At 40.6% G+C, this 12,449-nt stretch overlaps 1 protein-coding gene across 10 annotated transcripts in view; it reads left to right on the top strand.

Moving 5' to 3' along the window:
• cadps2 (Ca++-dependent secretion activator 2) overlaps window positions 1-12,449 on the top strand; it is a 725,177-nt gene that overhangs the window by 651,113 nt on the left and 61,615 nt on the right. For all 10 annotated transcript variants that reach the window (XM_063058146.1, XM_063058145.1, XM_063058142.1 and 7 more), the window contains 2 exons: window positions 1,590-1,673; window positions 3,188-3,220. In XM_063058146.1, coding sequence (XP_062914216.1) covers window positions 1,590-1,673; window positions 3,188-3,220 — 117 coding nt within the window. The remainder of the gene's footprint in view (window positions 1-1,589; window positions 1,674-3,187; window positions 3,221-12,449) is intronic.

The raw sequence follows: 12,449 nt of genomic DNA, 5'->3' as shown, positions 1-12,449 counted from the left end.
CTAAAACAAAAGTCATCATGAAACTTCCATTTATATCGGGTCCTTAAATTGGAGGTCTGTCCTAAAATGAAGCACTGATGAGATGAATGCCAAACCCCCAGTTAGTAACTCTGGCAGGGTAGTGAGTTTTAAGGAGGACCTTAAAAAAATATGAACGATGGGAAGAGAGGAGCTCATTGTGGAAGAGAATCCAAGAGAATGGATCAAATCAACCAGGAAGTCAGCCAAATGAGGGTAAAGTGTAATATTTGGAGTTCATAGGGCAGAAAGCAGGAAAGGAAAAGCAGGATTTGGTGAGTGAAAGGTAGAGATTTAGAAGGCTTGAAAGTTGCAGAGGGTAAAGGATGGGAGGGCAGCATCCAGCCTGGAAACAACAAAGGAATAAGTAAAGATTGGAGTAGCATATGGAGTAAGGAGGAGGCAAATGGTGCAATAAAGATAGAAGTGGAGAGGTTTAGTAATAGACAGACACAAAGCTAGTTTGTATTGAATTGGTTCAGTACTGAATCTACATAAAATATCGACGAGTGAGGTAGATGTAGACAGAGACAGACTGCATGCTGACATGAAGAATTTTAGGTTGGAGGCCAAAGGTGATACCTTGGCAACACTTGACTGAAGGACACTCGTCTCCTCCAGGACTGGATACTGAAGAAACAGTTTTGCACACTGAGAAGTAAGGATCAGGGGTGCAAGAAAGGAAGCAATTGTCAGCAAAAACATGACTTCACAGTCTGTAATCTATCTTCACTTCCTGTTTCTTTAGTTTGATTCTCAAATAATGAGAGTTTATTTCTGGTTGATGTCACTTTGACCGTGTTGAGTCACCAACCACTCAGTCCAAGTCAGGACATCTGCAGAAAGCATAATGGCTGAAAGGAAAATTCAGGACAACGTACTAACCCAATATAACTGAAGAGAAGAAAATTTAACATGAGGCTTGAGTGCAATGAGCCAACGAATAGCACGTCTTCTCCTTCCTGACTCAATGCTATGCTATTTTTTATGTATTTTTCCTAAGAAAGAAGGAAGCCGTTTGACTCATTGTGTCTCTGCCTGCTCTGGAAGTACTCCATCACTTATTTCCAACGCTCTTTTACATTCCCATCATTTCGCTTCTAGCTCTCCTGTCAGCCCCCTCATCCCCCACTACCGACACAAAGGAAATCTACGATCTTGCATCCTTGGAATGTGAGAGAAAACTGCAGCAGCTAAGGAGACGGTTGTAGGGAGATGATGCAAACTTCACACTTGCAATCTCCAGAGTTGGTGTTGAACCTTGGCCAGTGGAGCCTGTGGCAAACAGCACTAATAGCTGCTGAATTCAGTGCATAACGGAGTGGAGCATTAAACTCTACTGTGTGAAATAACTTACGACTTAACGTTGTTTGAAAGTGCAGGATGATATGCCACTGCCTATTCTTATCTGTAATGTTTTACAATTTACTGAAAAGATAAACTTTTGGCGTGCAGTGTTCATTCCCAGCAATATTGCTGGCACATACATGCATGTTATGTGTATTTTTTGTGTTGGAAGAATCCAGCATTGAATTACTCTTCTTTCTCTCTGCTCTCCACGCCCAACCAAGTTTGTGTTTGTACTGGAAGGTGTACTATCCAAGTTGTCAAGATATGATGAAGGAACCTTCTTCTCTTCGATACTGTCATTCACTGTAAGTAATCTGATTAAGTCACTTGTGTTCACTGTAAATAATCGAATGAACTGAATGCAGATCTGAAAGAAAATACTTGTTTAGTTTCTTCACACAGATTCATGTGGTCAATGACTTTACGTGGCACAGTGGCACAGCTTGCTGAGTTACTGCCTCACAGCACCCAGTGACCTGGGTTTAGTCCTGATCTTGGGTACTGTGTGCATGTAGAGTTCACAACTGCATGGTTTTTTATCACAAAACTAGAAAAGTTTATTTTGCACAACAAATACACAGATTCAGTATTTAGAAGATATCAAATAAGTTCAAATTAAAATATGATTATTGCTGACTATAAAACAGTCAATTCCCGGGGGGGGGCGGCGCTCCTGGAAATCCCCGCCCCCGCCACTGTGCTCATCGTGATCGCACGCTCACTCTCTGAGGACAACCGCGCACAAACGTATCCTCAGACAAGAGGCCCTAGCGTAGCCCCCGACTTTCTGCCGCCTAGACCCAAGAATGGCCATCTTGGCCAGGCCCAGGAGCAAGCCAACTAGTAGATCCTCTTCGCGACCCGCCCCCTTCCATGATGCCTGCATATGAGGAGCGTGGGATTGAAATTGTAGAAAGTCAATAGGAATGTGTAGAGGATAAAATGGCATTAGTGATTAATTGATGGTTAGCATGCAGTCAAAGGGTCAAAGGACCTGTTTCCACGACTCAGTAGCTCTATTGCATTTGCCATAATTTCCATATTAGATGTTGCCTTTCACTTGAAAGGATTTAGCACTTGCAATGCCTGTTTGCAAGTCTCCCATGAAGTGGTTAACAGGCAGTTCTTCCAACAGTCCAATTTTCAGATCATACCTTTTTTTTTCTGTCAAATTATCAGTCATCCCTTGTTCTGCACCTACAAGCAACAGGGGGAAATCCAATCGGCCATTATTTCTGAAATGTGATTAATGAAGTTCCCTTAGCAAGAGCCAGACTTGGAAATTCACCTCTACTACTTGATTTTCACTCCAACTTAGAGTCACCCCATTTTCCAGCAAGCTACAGCAGGGTTTTGGGAGGGAAAAAAAGTTGAAATTCATTTCCTGTCCGTCACTCTTTCCAGAATCTTGCTGCATATTACGTCCCAACAAGGGAAGGACACGACATTGAATATATCCTTTTGATAGGAGTTGTGTGTGTGTGCTGCATTGATTTATGTACTATGACTTGTAATGCAAACAAGACCTATACTAAAGGAGTTGTCACATTATGATGGAATAATTTCTTGGCTGGTCGTAGAACTGATTAATTTTAAACAACAATCAAAGTATTTCAAGACCACTGAGTTCATGTCTAGCTGCTGGGATCAACTGTAAGGTTGCAGCAGATGCAATCTTGCAGTTGCCAACCGGGAGCTCACTTTGGTAGAAAAGAATTCAAGAAGTCAGCTGATTTTCACAGAGCAACTGTAACCTTTTTTTCACTCCTACACATGAAAATTTTGCCGGTGGCCAATTCTTGTTCTTTTCTACCCTAAGGTGAAAGCTGCAGCAAAGTACGTTGATGTACCTGTGAGTATTGCTCTTCTTGCAATTTCAGTTTCATTTTCTAGATTATTGATTAGACCTGTTATCTAAATGTGAATTCCCATCCCTAAAAGATGTTACAACATTTTTGAACACAGTGGATCTGTTTGATTATCTCTTCTCTCTAGAGGGGAACGTGACCACAGCTACAGTTAGACACATACACAGGTGTTTCATTTTCAACCAGGTTCAGTGCCTTTAGTCTGATGGCTTTAGGGGCCCATGCAACTTGAGCTTGAGCAGTTTTATTCCAGTTTACAGGACCATGAGACAGATGATGACCATTCAATCCATTGAGTCTATACAGGCATATTCCAGCCAGTTCAATTTCTCCTCCTCCCCACTCTCTTCCCTGAGACCCCCGAAGCTTTAAGTTTCAAGTACGTATGTGGCTCCTTTCTGAATGTCAGCATTGAATACATCATGTGCCCCTGCTTATGCATTCCAGACCCTAATCACTCACTATGTACAAGTTTTTTTTCAGGACCCTTTCAGTTTCTTAACCAATCACATTCATTCTATGACCCCTTGTTCCTTATCCTTCCTCCAATGATCCAATTCACAATTTAAAATTTCTCTATCAGTTTTTCATACAAACTCCCCTGTTCCAAGGAGAAGAACCCCAGGTTTTCTTGTTTATCAACACAACTGAAACTCCTCAGCCCTGAAATCAATATGGTAAATCTCTTCTGCACCCCCTCAAGTCCACATCTTTCCTACTGGGAGGTGCCAGAACCAGCCAGTTGTGGCTGAAATGGTGAACACAAACCCACTTACAAACCTGGCATTGGTTAACATGTTCAAAAATAGTAGTGATTTTAACTGATATGTGAAGCAAAGCAGTATAAAAGTCTGAAGGTGATCTCATGCAATATAATGAAGCAGAATGCTTGGATCGGACAAATTAAACTTCTGATTAAGTATACATGAGCTGAAATTTAGGTGTGCTTGAAATTAGTACTGTGTTCTTAACACCTCTGACTTGGAAGTGTGTGTTAAAGTAAGTAGAGAAAGAAAATACATTTTGTGCTGATTCACTTCATTATCTAAAATGTCTTTTAGCTTCCAATCAGGGCAGCCCAGTGATGTGGAGGGTAGCACTGCTGCCCCCTTTCAGCTCTGGGACTCCAACGGCTATCGGTGTGGAGTTTGCATGCTCACCTGGTGACCTCATGGGGTTTCCCTGGATGCTTTGGTTTCTTCCCAAATACCAAAGGCGTGCATGTTGATTGGGTATTGATTCCATGGCGTGGTTGGGTCATGGGGAAATTAGGTGGAAGGTGACGGGCATGTAACAGAGAATAGGTTAGAGGGAAATAAGTGGGGAATCAGATTGATTGGAGAGCTCTGAAAGCTGATAAAGGCTTTCATTGATGAAGAAATAGGAAAGAAAATGAAGTGTAACCCTTCCTTGGTTACTGCTGGATTGACCAGGCTCTAAGACATTAAGTCTTCAGGAAAATATGAATCCATGAATGAATTATGTTTTCATAACGGGGAAGGAGGTAGACTGGCTGAGGGGCTTGGGAACTTGACTCAGAAGGTAAAGTTGAATATTTTTATATATTCACTCTAGCATTAATTTGTAGAAAGCTGAAATGTTTGCTGCGGCTGAAAATTTTACACGCTAGTTCATATGTTTGATCATGTTCTTTAAGTTGTTATTTCATGTTTAGTAATTTATCATTAGTTGGGGAAGTAATGGGAAGTAAATCATATTTAATTGGTCCAGATAGAGAACCAGAGTTATTTAATTTAAAAATTGGCTTTATATATTTGTTTGACAATTCAAGGAGGAGCAAATTCAATATCAGCCCAATGTCAAAGTTGAGAGGAGTGAAGGGTTATTTGTGTTTGTGTATTTAATAGATTCATCTTTTCTGATGTGTAGCACTATTTCTACTAGCGAATGTTTGCTCTTTATAGTATACTATCACAGAGGAAGTTAAGCGAAAAGTGGATACCACAAATTGTATCACAAAACAGAACGTTAGGCTCAAATTTTGATTATATCAAATATCGCAACAGCAAAACCTTTGAACAGATTCATTCAATGATTGCCATTTTAAGATCAATGTACAACTGTAACTCACTCAATTGGCTTAATCATGGTGTTATATGAAACCCTAACTCCCTTGCGCTCAGTCACATTCCTGGGACAGAAATTTAAACATGGTAACTGGTGGAACATAATTTGGACAGAACAGCTGGATAAAGGTTGGCTTTTCCCATTTTTATATTGGCTGAACTCTGATGTCATAGAGTGGAGCTGAACTGATAGCTATTGCCCACTAGATCATTTGTTGAAACAAATCTTGACAATACATAAACTGTCAGGATTTGGGAATACTATGTTGGAGATTAATGGGAATGCGGCTCATATATGTGTATTTTCAGGCCTGGGGTTTGGTCTGGAACACCTCAGAAGGCTGATGGAGATTGTACTGAAGTAAATTTCACTAGATCATGGGCACCAACAGAGAGATTGCGTGCAGCTTCCCAAAACTATGCTTTTTCTTTATTGGGTGTCATGAGTTGGCCAGACAGCACAGGTGTTGCCCATTTCAGTTGGATCTCTGGCCTTACACTTTGAATGTACAAAAATTCAAAGCTAATCAATCTGCTGGAGTGTGATGGTATGTCATCAGATCCACTCACTAGAAAATAATCTGATAAACATATAATTAAATCATGCTTTCTGCTGAATACCTGAAATTGTTGGCATCTTCTTCAGGTGACCGATGAGACCAGCAAATTTTCTTTAGAATGAATTGTAGTACTTGAAGGAAGTATTTTTGGTTTGTCTTCTGGAACTGCAGAAGTCATAGTAAGGATCTGTGCTTCACACTCTGATGTAATTGTTCAGGGATTGAGAGTTGCTGCATTTGTTGGATTCAAGCAAACATTGTGAAATGATGCTTTTTGGATAAAAAGGCAAAATACCACATACATCTTCAGAAATCAACATCGGTGTGGCATATAACTGAAGACAATGAAGTTATGATGACTTATGAATGGGCAAAGTATCCTGTCGAGCTCTACCATCCTGGAAATGAGACATATATGGCTAGATGAAGAACGAGGATCCTAGAATCAGAAAACGGCCATAATGTAAATCACCAACTCCAGTTTAAACATTTCGAGTAAGATTTTCCTACTTGGTTAACTAGAAACCATAATCATTTTCACACAAGACATACAGAATGTACTTTAAACAAACAATTCAACATTCATTTAATGTTGGTGAACACAGATGAGAAGTCCTATTTGCCCTGCAGTGTTACATTGTATTTACACTCAGTGGCCACTTTATTAGGTACAGGAGTGTCTTCCACCACTGTAGTCCATCCACGTCAAGCTTCAATGTGTTGTGCATTCAGAGATACTTTTCTGCACACCACTATTGCAACACTTGTTTAGTTGAGTTATTGCTGCCTTCCTCTCAGCTTGAATCTCCTCTGACCTCTCTCATTAACAAGGCATTTTCGCCCACATAACTGCCACTCACTGAATATTTATTTTTATTTTTCACTCGATCCTCTATAAACTCTAGTGCGGGGTTCCCAATCTGGGGTGCACTGATCCCTCGGTAAGGCCCCATAGTATTAAAAAGTCTGGCAACATCTTCTCCAGAGACTGTTGTGGGTGAAAATTCCAGGACATCAATAGTTTTAAACCACCCCATCTGGCACCAACAATCATTCGAAGGTCAAGGTCACTTAGATCTCATTTCTTCCCCATTTTGATCTTTGGTCTGAACAACAACTGAACCTCTTGACCATGTCTGCATGCTTTTATGCATTGAAATGCTGCCATATGATTGGCTGATTGGATGTTTGCATTAACAAGCAGGTGCACAAGTGACCACTGAGTGTTAAGTAGTGTTCAAAGGTGTTTCTGGAATCATTCCTTCAAGAGCCATTTTTGACTGCTGGATTGAGTGCTGTTCTTTTCTTAACTTTTTTTTTCAATGCAGATTGTTCTTTGCATCGAAGTGTGACATTGTCAGTTGCAGTCACTTTGCTGGTGAATTCGAATGTAATTACTGGAAGTTTTCCTTTGCAAGCTTAAGTTAAGTAGGAGGTGGCAGTGCTGAGTGATGATCTGTAAACTTCCCTGAAAGTAACTGCAGAGACTGAAAGTCAAAGGTAGAAACAGAAAATGCAAAAATACCCCCAGTCCCGGCCGCTCCTGTAGAAGGAGAATGCTTTGAGTGAATTCTCTTTCCCCCAGTTAGTTCAGATATGGTCTGAGCTGCTCATTTCACGTTAAGAAGTGCTACCACATATTATTGGAATCTAAGGTACTCTCACTGGCATCTTCCTCTGTATTTACCAACATTGTCTACCCTCTTTACTGGTTCTACCTCATGAGAGAAACTGAGGGAAAAGGCAGGGGACAATTAAGTTTTCCCAGTACACACGCGTGCATTTCGTGTGCTCCCTGTTTGTGACCGTAGATGATGGATGGTTTACATATAGCATTGAATACTACAGCACAGGAATAAGTCCTTCAGCCCACAATGACTATGCCAACCATGATCCCAACATAAACTACACCCATCTGCCTACACATGTTCCATATCCCTTCATTCCTGCCTTTTCACATGCCTGTCTAACTGCATCATACATGTTCCAATCCTCCAAGCTTCCATGCCTTTTAATCTAGATCAGCCCTATATGACAGACCATGTGGAATGTTGTACTGAAGTCAACATAAGAATTGAAAATACACTTGGACTAAGATGTTAACTGTCCTGTGCTATCACCAGTGGGATCATCAGTTGATCTGCCACCTGTCTTCAGGAGTTTCGGCCTGCTTATGATCAAGACTCCCTGGGGCCAGCAGTGCTAAAGCACCACCTCCCACTGGTGAGCTTAAAAACTTGGCATCTGCCTCTATCAGAGTTGTTGGTCACCTCCATCCAACAGATAGCCTGCTCTTCAGCTGTCTATGCAACTACTGAAGGGTTTGCAAAAGGTGTATACGCTGTCTGACTATCTGGCCCTCTGGACACACTTGGTCCACACCCATGCTGATCCTTTCTCTGTTGCCTCAGCTACAGCCCTGCTGGTTGACTTGATCTCTCTTCTAGTGAAGCCAAGGTCATGCAGCCACTTCTGGAAAGTGAACGCAATAAACCCACAGCAGCCTACTTCGAATGGATGGCATGAGACCTTCCACCCTCTGTCTCTGCACTCTGATCTTTATTCTGCATACTTGGTTAACTTGCACTCATGGGCTTCATCAATGTTGTCTTCCCAGGGGACTGTGAGTTCACCAATAACCACTTCTCTACTGGTGTCAGACCATACGATTATATCTGGACGCAATGTGGTGAAAGCTATTTGCTCCGGGAAACTGCCTTTCCCGTCCAGGTCGGCCTTGATACACCAATCATTGGCTGAAGAAAGTATACTTGATCGTGAGCCTGCGCTGTACACCCTTGACTTGGAGCCTTCTTTCACAAATTATATGCGATTATATCATAGACAACATTCACTGTCATCCTGCCATCAGTCATCTTCTTCATGTTCTCAAACAACTTAAGCAAGTTTGTAAGGAGTGATCTTCTCTGCACAAAGCAGTGCTGACTATCCCTAATAAATCCAGATGGGAGTAAATTCTATCCTTAAGAATCTTCTCCAATAATTTCCCTACCACTGTTAAAGCTAGCCAGCCAGTAATTTCCAGGCTTGTCCCTATATCCTGTTTAAACAAAAGATTGTTGTCTGTTCTTCAGTCCCTGGGACCTTGTCTATGGCTATAGAGGAGACAAAGATCTCTGTCAGAACCCTAACTATCTGCTCTTTTATCTCCCTCAATAACCTGGGATATGTCCGTCAGCCCTTGGGGACCTAACCACCTTCATATTACTCAAAGGACTAACATGCCCTATAACATTAGGATATCCATCCCTTATCTCACTACCTTCCATCTCCTTCTTGATGAACGCCAATGCAAAGTTCTTTATTTAATACTTCACCCATTTTCTCTGGGTCCAGCCTCACTTTCATGTGGCATAGGGAGCAATCCTGAGATTACCAGGAATCAATTTACTTTCCTATCAATCTTCATGTCATTTGTGGGTTACAGGAAGACTTGTATGAAAGTAAGTTAGGTAACTAGTTTAGTACTAAACTATATACAGCTAGTTACAAGATCACCCTTGATTTGTGCCAGATCGGTTGATTTTGATAACAGTATCATCAAGCAAAGGAAAGAATGAAGCTCCTTTTCAAAATTTGAATACCCCTGCTGAGAAGCAGTAGATCAAGGTTAAATTCAATGCCTCTCCACCTGACTAAAGGTTGACTGTTGCTGGTCTAGAGCGTAGTAGTATTTGGCCATGTGCTAGCCATCAGTACCTGTAATAATTTACCCAAGCGAATGTGTTGAGTGCCTTGCATACTCATTGCAACAGAGTATTCAAATAGAAGATATATTCCATATTTCAAACTAGTTCTATTATAATGTGCATTGATAAAAGTAACAAAAATATTAACAAAACAACATTTGTTTATAGAGTGCTTTTAATAAAAATACAAACTCCCAGAACACTTCACTAGAATGTTATGGATCACATGAACTATCAGGATGTCACCAGTAGTGGAAGTGGCACTGGAATCCTTGAGCAAGCTTTCCAAGGATATGATAGCTGGATCCTGCATCACCGAATATTTGCCTCTTGCTTGCCTCACTTTTCAGAATATTTACATTTTCAGTCAGACATTGAAAATGGACGCCCTACAAGCACTACCCTCAGGACAACTCTTTCTGTCGGAGACCTTCTTCAATGTCACAAAATGTCTTTGATGATCAGAGACATGTATCAACATTTAAAGTACTTAACATTTAAAAATTTGAGTTGGATTAAAAATAAAATTTCCCCCTTTTAATTAATATTAATGTTCTTAATTAATAAGAATATTAATTCTCATTAATTAAGAACATTAACTTTAACTTTAATTAAAATAAGGGGAAATGATCTTAGTTTCATTGAAGATCAATGATCCCATTCACGTGAATAAAAATGCATCTTATCTTCATATACTTAAGTAGTTCCTTGGATCAGATTGGCTTACTGACTGGTTTTGAGGTTTCTGTGGTGGCTGATAAGACCGGTGTAGTAGAATGGCAGATGAGGCATATAGTGGCTGTCACAGTGGGACAGTAGAGTGGGGTGGGGGTGAGTTAATGGGAGAGTTGGTAGTTTGAGAGATGCTCCACTCCTTCAATCACGTATGCATAGCCTCAAGATTACCAAGGGTTCTATTCCATGTTAAGCAGACAGGGTCAGAGATTTCCAAAGTCAGCGATGCTGTGTTTCTGTAAGAGGGCTTTCAACATGTACCTGAAACTTTTGTGTTTGTCCATCTGGTAGTCTCTTTCCATGACAGCTCAGAATAGAATGTCTATTTTGAGAACCTACTGTTGGGCACTTGATGTTGTGTTCTGCCCCACTCAATTGCGAGTAATGAGGGCTTCAACAATGGAAAGTCCAGCCTGTGAAAACAATGTACATCTTTTCTGTGAATTTGGAGAATTTTGCAGAGACAATATTAATGGTATTATCCCAGTATATGAGATACCTGCTGTAGGGCAGTCCAGGTCTTGAAGGACTGCAAGAGGACTGCAAGGACTGCTCCCTGGTAGACTATCAGTTTTGTGCCAGCTGTGAGGGCTTGATTCTCAAACACCCTTTCCATCAATTAACCAATGGCAAAACAAGCACATCAAAGGGGGTGGTGAGTTCTATCAATGTCTACCTTCTCCAAGCAATGCCTTCTAGGGTGTAGCCATGAACTTCAGTTATCAGAGGTCAGTGTAGTGCCAAAGGGATAGGTCAGTGGAGGATCTTTGCCTTGTGTTTAGCAATTGCTAAAAGCAAAGTACATGCATCACCATCTTCCTGCACTGGCAAAGCACCAGAATGGCTTGTAGTTCCCTGTTGTTATCTGGTTCATTATTGCACTTATCATTCAAGGAAGATGATCTTGGACATGAAAGATAGGATGCTGGAGCTTATTGTTGCTTCAAATTTGCAAGCTAATATTCAAGCAATTCATCCAATATGCTCTATGTTCTCCTTAACTGGGCAAGCAACATAGCTTGCGTTTCAACATCTGATGATTACTCTCATTACATGCCATTACTTAATTAACCATTTGACTATGAACTGCCTTTGTTTAAGATAGGTTGCTGATAGGGCAACAGTGAATTCCAGTGCTTGAGATTACCTCCAGGGCCAAGGTGCATATCCAGTGAATCTAAATAAAACTTACATACAAATCAGCCAATATATTGTCTGTAAATGTTCATTATAAACATTTCTGCTCCCAATCTCCCTCCCCATTTGCTTTCTTTGTTGATGCATGAACTACAAGTGTGAACCGGTATTTGGAGCCTAATAATTAAGTGTGAGTATTACATTTCACCAGCAGTTTTTCCGTAAAAGAAACTTGGATTTCAATCCTTGACTAGTTCAGTTGCTTTGATTTCGGTTCTGCTTATCCCTCATTTTGAGATTGGACACAGTTGAACTGAAAGACCAAAGCTTTTTAAAGCTTCCAATCATTTCCTTTTATTTGTGCCCATTTAAATTACTTTGGAACATCTTAGCACCTTGTCAGCGTCAAGCACCTCTGAGTCAGGTAGACCAATGGCTAAAGGTTTCCAATTACATGAACAATATGCCTGGTTTCCAAAGTCAGCATGAGTTTTTACACTTCTTGCACTCTATTCTGTTATATAATTACTCATCTAGTGCTGATTTGTGTCAGGTTATAGGAATGTTGTACTGAGGATTTCACACTGTAGAAAGGGACAGACAGTACCGAAATGCCATATACAGTGGCATGCAAAAGTTTGGGCACCCTGGTCAAAATTTCTGTTACTGTGAATAGTTAAGTGAGTAGAAGATGAACTGATCTCCAAAAGTCATAAAGTTAAAGATGAAATATTCTTTTCAACATTTTAAGTAAGACTAGTGTATTATTTTTGTTTTGTACAAGTTTAGAGTGGAAAAAAAGGAAAAGAGCACCATGCAAAAGTTTGGGCACACCAAGAGATTTGAACTCTCAGATAACTTTTACCAAGGTCTCAGACCTTAATTAGCTGGTTAGGGCTGTGGCTTGTTCACAGTCATTGTTAGGAAAGGCCAGGTGATGCAAATTTCAAAGCTTTATAAATACCCTGACTCCTCAAACCTTGT

The sequence above is a fragment of the Mobula hypostoma genome, chromosome 9, assembly GCF_963921235.1.
Source record: "Mobula hypostoma chromosome 9, sMobHyp1.1, whole genome shotgun sequence".
Taxonomy (NCBI): domain Eukaryota; kingdom Metazoa; phylum Chordata; class Chondrichthyes; order Myliobatiformes; family Myliobatidae; genus Mobula; species Mobula hypostoma.
The sequence above is the reverse complement of the archived record's forward strand: the minus strand, read 5'-3'. Positions and strand labels throughout refer to the sequence as shown.